General features: G+C 46.6%; 2 protein-coding genes across 2 annotated transcripts in view; one reads left to right on the forward strand and one right to left on the reverse strand.

Moving 5' to 3' along the window:
• Window positions 1-10,504, reverse strand: part of VKORC1L1 (vitamin K epoxide reductase complex subunit 1L1) — a 19,863-nt gene extending 9,359 nt beyond the window's left edge. The window contains exons 1-2 of the mRNA XM_054647102.2: window positions 10,269-10,504; window positions 45-154 (exon numbers count right to left, since the gene is read on the reverse strand). Of these exons, the coding sequence (XP_054503077.1) occupies window positions 45-154; window positions 10,269-10,462 (304 nt within the window). The 5' untranslated portion in view covers window positions 10,463-10,504. The remainder of the gene's footprint in view (window positions 1-44; window positions 155-10,268) is intronic.
• Window positions 10,505-13,611: 3,107 nt separating this feature from the next.
• CHCHD2 (coiled-coil-helix-coiled-coil-helix domain containing 2) lies at window positions 13,612-16,161 on the forward strand. Its single transcript, XM_054646798.2, has 4 exons — window positions 13,612-13,802; window positions 14,340-14,586; window positions 15,152-15,299; window positions 15,838-16,161. The coding sequence occupies exons 1-4, from the start codon at window positions 13,753-13,755 to the stop codon at window positions 15,846-15,848; spliced, it is 456 nt and encodes a 151-aa protein (XP_054502773.2). The 5' UTR covers window positions 13,612-13,752; the 3' UTR covers window positions 15,849-16,161.
• The last annotated feature ends 944 nt before the right edge of the window (window positions 16,162-17,105 follow it).

A 17,105-nucleotide genomic window follows, 5' to 3' on the forward strand; every position in this document is an offset into this window, starting at 1 on the left:
GCCCACAGCCCTGCTTTGAGGCTCTGAAGTGAATGAATACTTACCAAGTAGCATTTGTAGTATATAAAACACCAGGCCAAAAACACTGTTGGACTGATTTATTGCACTGTCCTTTCCAAAGATGGAACCCAAGAGACCGAATCCTCGACCCCATCTGTAAAACAGGGAAACTAATTAACTCTTATTTGCCCACCTCCTGCTTTCCAGCAGCATTTCCAGTTCAGGGCTCTTGGGGAAAGAAAAGGACACAAATTCTGACATGATTTATGTGCTGTTCTCCTGGAAAACCAAGCAGCAACAGGGGGAGCACTGGGCACAGCTTTCTCCCACACTTGCTGATTAAAGTTGTTTGACACACCAGGAACTGCTGAGGGAACTGCACTCAACACCAGCTCTGCTTCCCAGGGCTGGAGTTTGGAGCTGTTTTGTCACATAAACATTTCCTTCCCCCAGTGACAGCTTTAGCAGCTCTCTGCACCACAGTCACCTGGACACAAGGTCACTACAAAGCTGAGGCAAGGATTTGTTCCACTCACTTTGTCTGCATCAGAGCAGGAGAAGAACCAGGACACAAATCTGTGGCTCAGCTGCTCCTCCAACAGCTCAGGAGGAACCCAAATCTGTCAAGCACACGAGCTGAGCATGGCACCATCACAAGATCCCCAGCTCTTGCACAGTGTGACACTTTGAACCAACACCTGAAATCCCTACAAAGTGACTTTCAACCTTCCAGTGATAAGGCAGAAAGCAGCACAAGCCCTACAAAACTGCTGCTGCAAAAGGAGGAGGAAAGATTAAATTAGCAATTGTGTTTGTGCCAGAAACCATTAATTCCATGCCCTGAGGCAGATCATGCCATTATTTGTAAAAGCAAGTGAGAACCCTATTTATTAGTGTCACTTGAAAATATGAAGTTATTTTGTTACTCCAAGGTAATTTAACTCACAAGAGCACACTGGGATATCTGCCAGCAGATTTTTGGAGCATCAAGCCAAGCAAACAAATGTAAGGTTTGCTTCACATTAGCAGCTGAACTGAGCAAGGTAACAAAGTGCCAATCCTCATCCTGCAGCAGCAGGAAACTCCAAGGAAAGTGCAATTTTCAGGAAGTTTCCTGTCCTAGAGGCAATGGCCCTGCTGAACCAGGACACAGCTCAGGTTTGTCCCTGCACATGGCAGGAATGGTGCTGATGTCACTCACCTGGGACCTGCCATCACCACATCACAAGCAGTTTTCTCAGAGAAAGAGGCACCACAATGAGGATAATTTCATATCATCTCCAAAACACTTTCTAGTCTCACAGCCATCTGTGCAAAACTCATCATTTTAATTGCAGACTAATTCTGAATTTACTATTAATACTCTTGTGCTCTTCTCCCCAAGAAACCCAGCAGGTCCCAATTCTTAGAAAGCAGATTTGCTGTACAAACAGTCAAAAATTAAACACACTTTCAGCTAGTTTGGTTACAAATCTTTTAAAAGTGGAACTTTTGTGCCAATCTTAAGCTTCAAGGCAGCACAGACAATGAGGGGACAGAGCCTCAGCATCCCAGAGCTGCCAGGAAAAGCAGAGCAGAACTGCCTGGCCCTCTGCTCTCACCCCAGGGCAACTCTGGGGCTATGGAAGTTACAAAGAATTACAAAGAATCTCAGTTATGGTGAGATTTCCTTCCACACCTCAAAGGTTATCTGGATTTTAAGTGAGAACTGTTAATTTTTTAGCCTTCCTGATGGTCACAGCACGTGTAACAATTGTCTTGTGTTGTCCAAATTCCAAAGGCTGTATTAAAGAGCCACACAAATACATTAAAGAAGTTATCATAGTAGTATATAAAACTACTTTAGTATATATACTTTAGTAGCATACACTACTAAAACTACATAGTTGTATATAAAACTACTACTTTCTACATTGAATAGTTTATTTTTCTGTATTATTACATTTATAGATGCTTCAGCCTGCCATCCCCAAGTTCAGTTTATTGCTGAGAATTCATGTCAGGGTGACATTAAAATGGTTTGAACACACTCAGGTTTTCTTGCACAACCCAAAGTGGGCAAAGGTTCAGCATCAGCCCAACTCCAACCAAGTGCAGGATGCTGAATGCAGCCCTACCTGGGTGCTCTCACATCCTGTGATCTGTCTGAGAGCAAACTCCAGCTTAAAATATCAGAAATGGCATTTGAGAGAACCTGCCCCTGCAGCTGTTCTGCAGGAGAATAATCCAATGCTGCCAGTGGAAGGATGATGAGTTCCAGCCCTTCCCAGGAGTCAGAGTCCTGGAGGGATCTGCGCAGAGCTGCAAGGTCAGAGCACAGGGAAAGCTTTTGCCACATGCAGGAGTTCATTAAGTGTCTCATTGGCCTTGTAGCAGCTTTGAGGACATCAAGTATTAAATTTCAGCCCATGGAGTTCAGGTCTAATCTCAAATCTTATTCCACACACTTGGAGCCAGCTCAGCAGCACAGAAGACTTTTCCCAGCCTTATAAGGTTTGGAGTGGGAGCAAGTGTTCTGCATCAAATGAAAAGCAAAGTATTTAGACTTTATAGATTTACTTTGTACACTCCCATTCCCATCTCATTTCCCTGCTGAAAAGCCTAAATTGTCCCCTAATTTTATTAAGGTTGTAAAACTCACAATGAACCAGGAACTTCTGCCAGCAAATGGAAGAAGGATAAAAACTGAGTAGAGAGTGTTCATTTTCTCACCAGACTCAGGTGTGAATTACCTGATTGATGAAAACTTCAAAGTCTAAAGAAATATGGCAAACAAATAGCAAGAAGAAAGTCCTAATAGCAAGATAAGCTGCAAAAAAAAAAAAAAACTCAGAAGTATTTCATGTAACCTGCATTTTACAAAAAAAACCTAACTTAGAAGAAGTGTTATCATTTGCATTTTTTAAAAATTTTTTTTTAAATACAGAATGTAAACAAAGTGACCTGCAGGGAGTACAGAGCTGCTTGCAGAGCAAGATAAAAGCAGAGCCTGATTTCTGCAGGCTTTTCCTGGTGGCTCCATCCCTGAGGAGCAGGAGCTCCGTGCTGAGATCCAGGTCACTGTCACCCCAGGTGACTCAGAGCACTCTGACACACACAGGGGCCAAACCCACTCTCACCACACCCCAGTTTCACTGCCATTAAAAATCTAAAGCAATCTGAGCTAATTACAAGGAACAAACCTTTAAGACATCTTTGTAAACTCAGTTCCCCCTCCCTATCTGCATGTACCACTCTGAATGTTCTTTAAAATGTTAAAAAGTGATTCAAGAAATTGAAAATGAAGTGATTCATCTCTTTTCCCAACATCTACAACTGAACGCTGCAGTGATTTTTCAGTCCTCTTTTATCAAAAGGAGGTTTTGAAAGTTATTTCCCACCCTCTAAACAATGCCCCTTTTGGTTTGAGGTACTTGACAAAGCTCAGCAATGTTGCATTTTCAGAAGTTTGAAGCAGTATTTGTGTGCAATTGTTACTTCTTAACAGGAAGACAAAAAGAACTGAGGTCACTGTGCTCAACAAGTGATGTACCTCCAATAAAATCTTACACTTTTACATCACTAAAATCGTTTCAATCTCTTTTGCACAATTGTGAACATCCTCTGTGTCCAAAACACTTGAAACATTTTAGCATAATTTAGCAGAAAAAATGCTAAAAGGGAACACAAGAACCTCATTTAGTCCAGCAGCATCTCCAACATTTCAGAGGACAAGCAAACAACCTTCCAGTTTAACAAGTTACAAGTTCTGAGCTGTCAGCACTGGCTCCAAAAGCAGCAGAATTCCAAACCTGCCAAACCCACCAAGTCAAACAAACCAAGCAGAAAGTGTTTGTTTAGCCAGGAGTTGGATCAGTGTCCCCTGCAGCCCCTGTAGGAAATGCTGGAGTGTTTCTGTAGCCAGGCCCCAGCTCTGACAGCTGCCTGCAGATGTTCTGAGCAGTTTTATCAAAGATAATTCCCAAAAATGATCCTTCCTTGTTATCCTTCCTTGGCCTCCACTGTCCTTAAGCCTGACTGTGCTCACAGGGGTCTGAGGATGAGGGAAGAGACGAGGATCTGACTCCATGTTTCAGAAGGCTGATTTATTATTTTATGATATATATTACATTAAAACTATACTGAAAGAATAGAAGAAAGGATTTCATCAGAAGGCTGGCTAAGAATAGAATAGAATAGGAAAGAATGATAACAAAGGTTTGGGGCTCAGACTCTCTGTCTGAGCCAGCTGGGCTGTGATTGGCCATTAGTTAGAAACAACCGCATGAGCCCAATCCCAGATGCACCTGTTGCATTCCACAGCAGCAGATAACCATTGGTTACATTTTGTCCCTGAGGCCTCTCAGCTTCTCAGGAGGAAAAATCCTAAGGAAAGGCTTTTCCATAAAATGTCATGGCTACACTTAAGGATCAGCTGAAACTTCTGAACTGGGCTTTCACCTGCACCAACACTTGGCAGCCTCCCCTGAGGCCTTCCTGGGTGTCCCAGATGTTTGCTGAGCATTTCTGGCCTCAACCACCAGCCCTGGTGATGAGCAGAACCACATCCCCTGGATTTCACCTGGAAACCCCCCTGGGTTTTATGCTCAGAACGGAACCAAGCCCTGGATTTCCAGTTTAACATGGAAAGAACCACACTGGCTCAGCACAGGTACAGAATGCCTTGGAAAAAGGACAATTCCAGGTCTCATTCCAGTGTCCCCAAGGACTGCTTGGAAATGCAATCAAATCCCTCAGGGGACCAGATCATTCAAAGGCTTCTCTGATCCCAAATCTCTGCATTTGTGCAGCAGCAGCTTCACCAACACAATTCTCTCTCAGTTGTTGGGTTTGGTGCAAAAGTGCAAACAATAACCAAGATTCTGTGCTCAAACTGCAAGGAAAGAACTCAAATTTGGGTGGTTTTTGGGTAGTAGTAGTAGTTACTTAAGCAGTAGTTACTTCCTCTCATTTCAGGATTATTTCTCACCCCATGAGCATTATTTTGTTATCAACAGCAAGCACCCCTTACCACTTTGTAACCTAGAGGAAACAATAAATCTAATTTTATCAAAAACAAATAACAAAAAAAGGCTACACTTGATAAGTGATGTGCACATTTCCTTGAGCACCACTGGGTTTCTGAGATAATTTCTGGTCCAGAATGAAAGTTCTCAGAGAGGAGCAGAGCTCACCCCCTGCCCTCAGTGAAAAGCTCATAGAAAGGTCAAAGGATCTGTTAAGAAACTTTGGTTGCAACTTCTTTCCAGCTTCACCAGAGGATTTTGGATTAAATCTAATTCATGGCTTCAAGGCCACTTTTAACAGCCTTAATAAATTAAGTAAAAGCCTTCAATTAGAAGCCACAAAAAAGAAGATTAAAAATTCCCATTTGTAAACTTGCCAGGAGTGCTCAAAAACGTTGATACACTTAATTTCATGTTTAAATCTATTAACAGCATTTAGCATAACCAAATGAGGTTTTCTTCTATATATCCTCCAGCTCTACTTGAGATAGTCTGTAAAAACTCTCAGGGTCTAGATCAGCAAAATATTAAGCAGACAGTGGATAATTATTTTATAGCAGCCTTTACAGAAGCACTGGCTATTCAAGATACAAGGCAACAGCACTGATTCCTTCCTTAATAATCTTTTCTATTAAGCTACCATAAATGAAGCCCAAGTCTGAATTATAAGCACTTGGTTAAATTTACTGTGCACGAGGCAGAATAATTCCTAACCCTATTACAAATTCCAGTGAAGCTGGAAATTACATATTTATGAAAAGCAAAAATTAACATGTTTGTGTGAGCACTGTAAGGATGGAGAATAAAATCTTACCACAGCAGGGGCACTGCTGTGTTTTATAAAAGATGTGCCTCAGTCAATAGGTGTTGTATCAGTATTAAACATCAATTTTCTACTAGAAGGATGGAAAAAAAAAACCCCAAAATATTTGAGTTCTCAGCTTCTGCAGCTTTAAGAGCAGCTTTAAAACTCCAGGCTGGTTTCTACCAGCATTCCTGCACATGGAATCAGCTCTGGATGCTCCCAGCTCACACCCTCTGCTCCCCTGAGCCCTGCCTGCAGTGCCAGCCCAGCTGGGGACAAGGGACACAGAACCTTGGCTCCAGGGCAGGGCTTCCCTTCAGCACAGGAGTGACTCTGGCTTTCCCTCCCCTCCCCTGTGGCACCAATTTGGCTCCTCCAATTTCTCCCTGCCCAATTCCAAACCGGAGATTTTCCAAGCTTCCCTCAGACAGCAAACTCACTAAATCCAGAATCCCCTTTTTCATCTCCTAACACCTTACACCAGTCACTAACACTTGCAGCTGAAAACCTCAAACATTTCCGGATATTTGCTTGCAGGGGCAGCAAGGAAAAGAGCTCCTGGGATATCAGGAATTTATTACTATAAATATGAATAACTGCCATATAATGTTCTTTACTTGGAATTAAGCAAACTTGACAGACAACACAACAGAACCTGTTTAAACATCAGCTTAGGGAGGTCTGGGAATTTTTCTCCATGCCCCATTTCCTTGGACAATGGGGTTGTTCTTGTCACTTTGATCCCTGTAAAGATGCACCAGAGCAGTTCCAGCAAGGTGTGCTCTGCAGAGAAACCAGCACGGGGCAGTTCTTTACCTGCAATTCACAGCCACTCTGCAGAGGAACAGCTCTACAGCAGGACAAGCAACCAAACAGAACACAGGGTGTAAATTCAGTGTTTAAAGTGATTTATGAATGTGGCAGAACCATACAATAACACTACACCTGTCACAGGCCACCCTTTCAGAGCTGCCCACAACACACCCCACGTTTAACAGGCATTTTCAGGAGCTACCAGGTGAATATTTTGGTGCATCCACAGAAAACACAAGGTGGATGTGAAACTTTTATAGAGGGAAGTGTCCCCACCCATGGCAGGAGCTGGGACAGGATGACCTTGAAGGTCCCTTCCAACCCAAACCATCCTGTCACATCACACTTTTCAAAGTGCCTCAAACACAAGACACCAATCCAAAACTCTGCCCATGAACAGAACAGGGAATTCCTAAAATCCCAATGACATCCAGATTCTCCAAATGCTATTTTGACTCTAGAACTCCTTCAGCAATCAGGCAAAGATCAATATTGACTATTGCCAAAGCCCTTCAGTGACGCAGCTGCAAATATTGCTAAAGATACCCATGTGCCCTTTGCTCGTTTGTGCTGCTGTCTTGAGGCTCTTACAGCATTCATTAATGCATGCCAGGCTGCTGAAGTCATTTAAAACCACTCATTTATCCTCCAATTCATCAAGACAGAAAGGAAAAATGTATTAGCAGATCCCAAAATCTCTCAGGGCATGGAAAAGAGCAAAGCCAAAGGCTCTGAGTCTCTGCATTACCACTTAAAGGTCACATTTTATTTCAAGCTGTAGCATGACCTGTAGGACTTGAAATGTGGTTTATTACTTTAATTCCCACTGTGAAAATACAGCAAGACCAAAAATATTTTTCAGTGGAAAACTATTAGCCAGTTTATAAAACAGTCAGTTTGTAAATGAAGCCGTTTTTGACCCTTAATAATTCTCAACTATCAGACAGCAATTAATTTAAAATAAATACAGCAATTAGGGAGGTATTGCCCTAATACCTGCCATTATCAGCCACTCCTTAGCAAATTTTATTTTTAAACTATTTCATGAACTTTCCCCTTGATAAAAATTTGAAATATGCTGACCATTCATGTTTTGGGTAAGGGATACTGGGCAGGGATCTCTCCAACATAACCTTCTGCATGAGTCAGGCTCTGATAGGAGATTTTCTGTGCTCCTCCCTCTGCATGCTGGCAGTCTTTACATTTCTGTTCTTGCTCTTGTGCCAATGCCAGATCTGGCTTAAAAGCAAGACTTGGAAATACCAACAGCTGGTGAGGAAAACTCCGCCCAAAATACCAGAAAGTCAGCTCAGGAAGGAATAAACGAATTTATTCTAATTATTCTATGCATTTAAAATGAATCCTAACAGCGTTAAGTGCTTTTTAAAGTTCAGCCCACTCTTGGAGTCAAAACTCAAGATGTGAAGATTGTAACATTCCAAATTCCATCAGCAAATCCAGCTTAAATAGAAAGTCACATAACCCAAGGGACCACCTAAAAGCCAAAGTAGGAGCAGAAGTTTCTCACCCAGTTAACTCTGCAGAGTTAACTCTAATCATTAGCTAATCAATTAATTTCTGACTGTCAGTGAAACAGCTCAATGAGAAAAGAAATATGGAAGTTAAATCTGAATTACCTGAGAAAAAGCTGGAACACAAAATTGCAACTTTACAACCCCAGTGAAATCTAAAATGTGCTTAAAAGCTCCTTTTAGAAATGAAGTTCCTGAGAAACTTTGGTGATGTGGGAACAAGGAACACTCAGCTGGAGAAAGTGATGGACAACAGTGGATGGGGAGCTGTGGCCACATGGAAAATAAGATTAATTTCTTTGCAACTTCAATGCCTTGCCCTCCTGCATTACTGTTAAAGCCCAACTCCCCCTCTGTGCCCTGCACAGCCTGGAAAGCAAATTCTTCTCCAAATATGGTTGGAGTGAGCAGAACTTGCACGTTCCTTTTGCACAAACTCCTTTTACCACCTGCTCACACGATCACGAGCTCTCCTGGCATTTGCAGTGCTTCACTCCAGGCATGGTTCTCCTAGCAACTGCTGGGAGATCTGAGAGCATTTTATCCCCAACTCCTCACATTATCATCCAGAATTCCTCCAGCCAAGGATTCCCAGGTCTTACTCAACGTGTCAGCTGCAGCATTGCTAATGAACGCTGTAATTACCGAGCTCGGTTCCATAATTAGAAATAATTCCAATTATATCTTTAGGTAATTTCCTCCTCCCAAGTGTTCAGTAAACATGCATCAAAATTGTGACATGCAATCCCCTGTCACAACAGCAGCACAAAAAGCTGTTGGAGGACCAATTCTGGACAAGAACAGGCTTCAGTCTCTGTTATTGTCTTTTTACCCCTTTATCTGTTACTTAATGCTTGAATTTCTGTTATTCTCTTTTTACCCTGTATCTGTGATCAAAGTTAAATGCCTGATGAGACTCACGTGCTTTAATCTCAGTAGCCTGAGCATAATTTAATTTATATTATTTGAATTTATCTGGTGAGTTCATTGAAGCTTTCTCCCTAGTTAGAGCCAAACTTCTCATTTCAGGCCACTTTCCAAGCAGAGATATGAACAAGCACCTTCACAAACTAAAGATGACCTGAGGCAGACAGAAAAGCAGAGTTAAAGCCTTCATTCAACCACAATATCAGGTGGCCAGAGATACAGATCTCTGTCACACAATCTCACTTCTGTCACCACAGAAGAGGATTTAGGAAAAAGAGCTTCCTGGATGTTTTGCCTCAAAAATTTCACAGCTCCCAGCTTGACAGAGGATGAGAATACTCCATCAAACTGGCTTGTTATGATGATACAGCAAGTACGTCTGTAAAAACTGTGACAGCTTTTGCACAGGTTACACTGAGAGGGGAAAAAGGAAATCTCAAGTATTCATTCAGCTGAAGGCACTAACACAATAATAACAAAATTCTCATTGAAACAAAGAGGAAGGATTTAATACATAGATTTGCTTAAGAACCAGATTTATACGATGACTCTCCTAACAGAAATAAGAGCTCTTGGCCTTTAGAAAACAACTGCTGAACTGGCTGGACATCTGCAAAATAAGTCAGGATTTGGACTGGGCTTGTGCTGCAGAGGCATCCAAGCCTCCTTTGAATGAAGCACTTCCTCTGGATCACCAAAGCATCTCCTGTGCTGCCAGGGTTCGTCCCAATGAGAACGCAAAACAGATACTGCAATTAAAGCTAACAAAGCGAACCACCCGCAACCGCACTTGTTTATGTTGTCCTTAACCACTGCTCACAGACATAGCACTCCACTCTGCCCAGCTTTTACCACTAAAACGCCTGTCACTCCACCTAATTGCCACTGATTACAACACAGCAATTGCGGGTGCCTCACCCTACAGCCGTAGCGATCCCGAAAATACCCGTTCCCACAGGGGCCCTCCAGCCCCGGGGCTGCCCCACACCGGGAGCGCTGCCCCGTCCGCGGCAGCCTCGGCCCCTCCGTGCCCCCGCCCGCCCCGCAGCCCCTCCGAGCACCGGCCCGGCCCCCAGCACGCACCGAGGCACGGAAGGCAGCGCTCCGAGACCCGTCCCCAGCGCTCCCGCAGCCCTCAGCCCCTTCCCCCCGCGGGGGCGGCGGCGGGTCCCACCCGCGCCTCACCTGGAGGTGATGGCGGCGGAGCAGCGCACCCGCTCGCTGAGGTCGCACAGGGCCTGGTAGTGGCTGTCGCGGCCCTTCTCGCGCTCCAGGTGGCAGGCGTACAGGGACAGCAGGATGCCGGCGGCGCACACGGCGGACCGCGCCACCCGCTCCCAGCGCGGCACCGACACCCGCAGCAGGACGGGCGCCGCCATCTTGGCCCCGTCCCTCCGCCTCAGCCCGCGACGCGCGCCCGGCGCGGCCCCGCCCCGCGCACGCGCGCGCTCCTCATTGGCCGGCCGCGCACGCGCGCGCGTTCTTCATTGGCCGGCCGGGCGGGCGCGCCACAACCCCCTCCCCTTTCCCCCCTCGCTGGCCACGCCCCTCACCGCTCGCGCCAGACGTGGCGCCTCGCGACGACGTCACGTCAGGCCTGGGCGGGGGTGGGGGGGGCGTGGCATAGCGCCCCCTGGCGGCCGCCGCGAGCCCGGCAGAGTCCCCTCACACCGCCGCCCCCGCCCCGCCGGAATCCGGAGAGAAAACTGGGCTTTTCCAGCAGGAAAATTAGATTTTCCAAAAGGAAAATGGGATTTTGTGGCAGGAAAATGGGCATTTCCAGCAGGAAAATGGGATTTTCCAGGAAGAAAATGGGCTTTCCAAAAGGAAAATGAGCATTTCCAAAAGTAAAATGGGCTTTTCCTCACGTTTTTTCCCTCCAGTCTGGGACACGAGGAGACCGGGCAATTCCCAAAAATGTGAGAAAAGTCTCCCGGGCTGAGCTGACCCTCAGGGACGATGTGTCACTTCACGGAGCTCAGGTGAAGTGAGCCTCAGCCCCGTTCTCCAGAGGTTTTTCCGTGATTTTGGGCAGAACGCACCAAACTCCCGCACCCTGCCCAGAGCCCATCTGGTGTGCAGAGGGCCTGCTGCACTCCCAAACTCACCACGAGCTTGTCTGGGATGTGTCATTTGGACAAACAATAGGAGAAATCTATTAAAAGTTTGATTTTCACACCACAGCTTCGTGTTCCACTTGGCTCGGGAGCAGCTGCTGATGGTTCCCCCAGAGCTCACTCAGCCTTGCACTTGTGCAATGGGATTTCATCACTTATTTCCCAGATCTGGGATCCCATTCTGCCACACTGGGTCACAATCAGACGGACACAACCCAAAATCAAGGCTGGATCTCGTTTCTTTCACACCTTTCTATCAAAAGAAGCATCAGCACCTGGCTGATGGTTAAAGAACCACTTAATCCCTGTGGTGAACCCACATCAAAACAGCTGAAAAAAACCAATCTTTGCTTGCTGTGAACATCACCACAACCACCATTATTGCTGATTTTTTTGGGGATGGCCACCAGCTACTGGTTCTTGTGTCCTTCCCCAAATCCTTGTGAGCTGTGGGCATCAGCAGATGCGAGGGTGAGCCGGTACAAAAGGGAGCTCTGGAGTTTTCCCAAGGAAAGCAGCAGGACAAAGCACAATGGCAGCATTCATCCTGCCTGCAGTGCCATCCTGCCCTCATTGTTCTGCAAAACAAAACAAATCCAAGAGGGACGCGGTCACAAAATGACTTCAAGCGTCAAGAATCGCCCTGCCAGCAAAGAAAAAAAGAGTGAAAATTGAAAACTATTAATTAAAAAGCATTGAGAAAACCACTCATTAAGAAACGAGTTGCTTGAACTCTAGAAAAGCAAAATTATTGCTCAATTATTGCTCTCAGAGATGGAGAGAGGCCAAGAGCCAGGGAGAAGAAGCTGTCCTGCAGCAACACCAGTGGTCTGAGCTTCTGCAGATGTCCCTGTTCTGAGCATGGTTTATCATTTATATTTATCTCCTGATAATTCTCTCGTCAGCAACTGCTTTTCTGAGCTGTACTCCTGCTCTATAAATTCACAATGTTAGCTCTTCTTTCATCAGGCAACAGTTACATCCCCTGATGTAAAAGATGTTGAAATATCTGGTCTTTCACCTCCTTTTTAAGTGAAGAAATTGCCAACAAGCAATTTTTTTAACATGAATTATCATAACTGTTGACTGTGGTATCCCTTATCATTGCTGCTGGGTGTAGAAACAGCTTCATTAATACAATAGCTAATAAATTCATTTAAAAATTCATTTATCTGAGTAGATAGTGTCTCTAAAGCAAAGAGACTCAGCCCCTGAGTAAGGATGAGGGGGCAGGAGGGACCCTGGCTTCTTTTTTGGGGTGAAAATCCCATAATCACAGAATTGTTGGGGTTGGAAGGGACTTCTGAAGATCATCCAAGGCAGGGTCACCTGGACCAAATCCAGGCGGGGCAGGAATGTCTCCAGAGAGGAACACTGCAGGTTCACAGCTCTGCCACCCCAACATAAAGAAATTCTTTCTCGTGTTGAGGTGAAACTTGTTGTGTTTTAGTTTATTACTCCTTGTCCTGTTGCTGGGCATCACCAAAAGGAATCCAGGATCATCCTCTGGCACCTCTTGGAGATGTTTCTATGGATTGATGGGATCTCCTCTTTGCTCCAGAGAAACCCATGAATCCAGAAAAATAAAATAAAATCTGTAACTCTACCGAAGGGCTGAATTCTGAGAGGTTTTTGAGGCTCCTTTTCCTCAGAGAACGATTCCCTGAAGGCTGGAACACTTTCCATGGCGATTTAGGTGTTTATTGTGCCTGAAGGTGCCAGGGGTGCAGGTTTATTGTGCTTTAGGTGTTTCCTGTGACCAACTGTCCCTCACAAATTTTGGAGTTTATTATTGTGACCAATTGTTCATCGCAGATTTAGGTGTTTATTGTGACCGACTGTCCCTCACAGATTTAGGAGTTTTTTATTGTGACCGACTGTCCCTCACAGATTTACGTGTTTATTGTCACTGACTGTCCCTCACAGATTTAGGAGTTTTTTATTGTGACCAACTGTCCCTCACAGATTTAGGAGTTTTTTATTGTGACCGACTGTCCCTGAGAAATTTAGGAGTTTATTGTGGCTCAGGATCCTACAATAGCAGATTTATCGCTATTTAGGTGCTTATTATGGCTGGAAGTCCCACAAAGACGAGGGTTTAACACTATTTAGGTGTTTATTATGACCGAGGATCCTACAAAGGCGGGTTTACGCGATGTGCTTATTATGACGGAGGTTCCTGCACGCACATATTATCAAAATTCAGCTGCTTATTGCGGCTGAAGATCGGACAGACGCAGTTCTATCGCTATTTAAGCGTTTATTATGACCAACAGTCCCCGGAGCACGGGTTTAACCGCACTTTAGATGTTTATTTATTTACTGCCACCGCCGCCATCGCGGCCGCTCCCGCGCGGCGCCTCAGGCGGGCGGAGGGGGCGTGGCCTCCGCTCAGCCCCGCCCCGCCCCGCGCCGTCCCGGAAGTGACGCAGCCCGCGGTGACCTTCAGAGGCGGCGTGCCGGTATCAGACCAGGCCGTGCCGCTCGGGGCTTCCTCCGCTTCCCTCCGCGCCGCTCGGGGCTTCCTCCGCCTCGCTCCGCTCCCCGCCGCCATGCCCAGGGGCAACCGCAGCCGCACGTCCCGCGTGCCGCCCCCCGCTAGGTGAGGGCGGCCGGGGCCCCCTCTCTTTCTCCCCTTTCCCCCGTGCAGGCCGCAGTGGCCCGGCCGCCATTGTGCGGGCGGGTGACGCACCGGGGTGGTGGCAGCGCCCGGCTGGTTTGAGTTGGGCTGGCTGTGGGTTAGCGGAGCGGGGTTGGGCGATTTGGGGGATGGAAATGGGTCTGCTCGACCGCAGGGACAGGACACCAGCGCCGTGGTGATCAGCCGCTTTTGGGGCAGATTGTATTTTTCCCCAAAACAGCTGTGTGAGCAGAAAAAAGCCTGTAATTCTGACCCTGTCTTGCATAAGACGCTCACCAGAACACCGAGTTCACTCTTTCAGTGTGTAACAGCGGTGTGTGTAATCCCAGCGTGATCCTTGGGGCCTCCTGTCTGTCACGCTCTGTGCCACTGTGTGTCCCTTCCAGCTCGGGACATTCCGTGCCTCACAGGAGGAACCCTGCAGGCGTGTGGCCTCTGCCCGGCATGGCTTGAGATGATGATGATGGTGAAGTGATGTTTCTCTTTGTGTCCCTGCAGCCGGGCACCCCCGAGGAGAGTCGCGTCTCCAGCACCGGCTCCTCGGGCTTCTGTCCCGGCAGCGGCTCCGCCTTCGGCCGTGGCGTCCCCGGCCCCGAAGCAGCCGGGGCTGATGGCCCAGATGGCCTCGACTGCTGCCGGGGTGGCCGTGGGCTCGGCCGTGGGACACACCATCGGCCACGCCATCACCGGAGGATTCAGTGGAGGGGGCAGCTCTGAAGCTGCCAGGCCTGATGTCACTTACCAGGTGAGGGAGGGGAAGCACGGCTGGACACTGACTGATGGCAGCTCAGCTCCATGCTGAGGGAGTTACTGGAGCCTTAAACACCACATGAGTCACAGCTGGGGTGCTTACAGTCTTTATATAATCTATGTATATATATATAAAACTATATATAGAGTATAACTACAAACTGAATCTCCAAGGTAACTCGCCATGAGTCATCTTAAAAAGAGTTCATAGGGATGCAGGAGGGATGTGTGGCAAGGTGTTGGTGTTATTTTCTACTGTATTCCTCTGATTCAGGCAGGACTTCCATGTTCCAGGTCTGATATTGGGGAGACCTTTGCTCAGGTGCCATCCAGAGTTACTTGAATGTATCAAAACCACTCAAGTATTTGTAATTTAAAAAACTACTCTGAAAGTGATATTCCTCTGCTGGAAAATTGTTTTGTACTTTAGCCCTTCACTTGTTTTCCATTTAAAAAAAATGAAGGTTTTGACTGAAATGCAGGGAAGAACCCTCAGCAAGCAGTCTGGGGGTGCTTTGGCTTTGTTGGAAGGGTTTTTACGGAGCCATTTGGTGTTTCAGGAGCCCCAGGGTGCTCAGGCTGCCCAGCAGCAGCAAGGCCCTTGCCAGTATGAGATGAAACAATTCCTGGAGTGTGCCCAGAAGCAGACCGACCTCAAGCTGTGTGAGGGCTTCAGTGAGGTGCTCAAGCAGTGCAGGGTTTCCAATGGTAAGTACACAGTGCTGGCAGGCAGCTCTTAAATGGGATCATCAGTAAAATTATTGTGGGAATGATGTCCTGGGGCTTTGATGCAGCTGGGGAGTGATGAAGGTGCTCTGAAGTCAGGTAAAGCAGCTGCTGTTCTGTTGGGCTTTGTGTTTGGGTCCTGTGGGGTGGAGAGGGGGTGAATTCCTGGTGCTTTGTGCTGGTGCATGGCCTGAAGGTGACTGGAAAAGTGGCAGCAGCACATTTGGGGCATTAGCAGAGCTCTAAGGATAACAAAACCATCCTGTCCTGGGAGGGAGGAGGCAGCTGTGCAAAAGAGGCATGGAAAAAAAAAATTGCATGCAAGATATCACCACCAGTGCTGATGACTGCAGCTCAGCATATCCCAGCAAAGGCATGAGGGAAGGGGGAACACCCTGACAAATCTGTCCTGTGGCAGGGAAAACACCTTCCATTCAGGGACCCAAAATTGACTGAAATACCTCCTTAACCTTCCATTCAGGGCTCCAAAACTCACTGAAATTAACTCCTTCCCTTTCAGGTTTGGCCTAAGCCTGCACAAGGAGGCTGCTGAAGATCATCTTGCAAGAACTGACCTATGAATGAAAAACAAAAAGCTTCAGTAATAAAGTTTAAAGCTGTCTGGTATCTTGTTAGTTCATATATTCACACTATCATCTCTGTGGCTTGACTCCTGCCATAGCTGCCTCTGATGTGATCCAACTTCACAGCTGCAATTTAATTATTTAGCACAGAATGGAAGGGTGAATAACAAAGCAGAATGAGCTAACGTGGGTTTTACTGGTTTTGCTGATTGTTGTGTTGAATGTATGTAATGTCTATAAATAAACTTCTCTCTCTAGAAGTACCTTGCTTTGGTTGAGTTTGAGTGCTGGAGTAGAAGGGTGAGGAGGTCAGAATTGATTTTGGCAGGGTGTTCTGCAGGTGTTTCTTTTTGTGGTGTAATAGGACTGAACATGAGATGAAGTTCCTGTAGCCTTCCCTCCTGCCTGGCTCAAGCATGCAACAAAGCCACTCCTGCTACATGAAAATAATAATTATTTTTAAAGTATTTACCGATGTAAAGTGCAAACCATCCTTTTCCCATCGGAGGGAGCTGCCACATCACACCTTGCTCAAATCCTTGGGGCTGATAAAGTAAACACCCTCCTGGACATCACTGGAAAAGCCTGGATAAGGAGGAACTGTGGTGGGGAATAACCCTGCTCTGAGAAGCGCAGTTCTGTTAAAAATACTTTCCCTAGCATTACCTGTTTCCCCTGATGTGCTGTTATGCTGTTGGGTGTTCTGCCTGTTCCTAAAGCACTTCACCTCTCACTTGCAGTTCTGAAAGTGAAAAGATTAAAGCAGTGTTCAGAAGGGAGAGGAGTCACCTCACACAGCGGGGATGAGAACAGAACTGTGACAGGAGCAGCTTCGCGTCTGCCGATCAAGCTCCCATCTCATTTCTGGGGTGTTTTACCTTCCTAGTGAAACTGAAATAAAACCAGTGGGCGGTTTGGGCCAATCCGTGACAAGAGGAAGTGGGCAGGGGAAATTCGGTTAGATATTAGGAGAAAAAAAAAAAAAATACTGTTTGGGTGGTCAGGCATTGGAATAATTTCCCAGAGAAGTTGTGGAGGTGTCCAAGAGGCGCCCGGAGCTGGCGCTGGGTGCGCACAGAGCGGTTCGGTGCTCACGGCGGCAGTTCTGGGCCCGGCTGCCCTTCAAGCTCCGTCCCGCCGTTCCCATTCCCCGTCCCGCAGCCCCTCCCGGCCGAGCTTCCCCATGCCCGGGGCAGCCGCAGCT

Source organism: Agelaius phoeniceus, chromosome 20, assembly GCF_051311805.1.
Source record: "Agelaius phoeniceus isolate bAgePho1 chromosome 20, bAgePho1.hap1, whole genome shotgun sequence".
NCBI classification, from domain to species: Eukaryota; Metazoa; Chordata; class Aves; order Passeriformes; family Icteridae; genus Agelaius; species Agelaius phoeniceus.

Bases quoted from the DNA above. Each gene is read 5' to 3' on its own strand.
- CHCHD2 (XM_054646798.2), top strand. From the start codon at position 13,753: ATGCCCAGGGGCAACCGCAGCCGCACGTCCCGCGTGCCGCCCCCCGCT. The intron at 13,803-14,339 runs GTGAGGGCGGCC...GTGTCCCTGCAG, and splicing joins CGCGTGCCGCCCCCCGCTAG to CCGGGCACCCCCGAGGAGAG. The intron at 14,587-15,151 runs GTGAGGGAGGGG...TTGGTGTTTCAG, and splicing joins GGCCTGATGTCACTTACCAG to GAGCCCCAGGGTGCTCAGGC.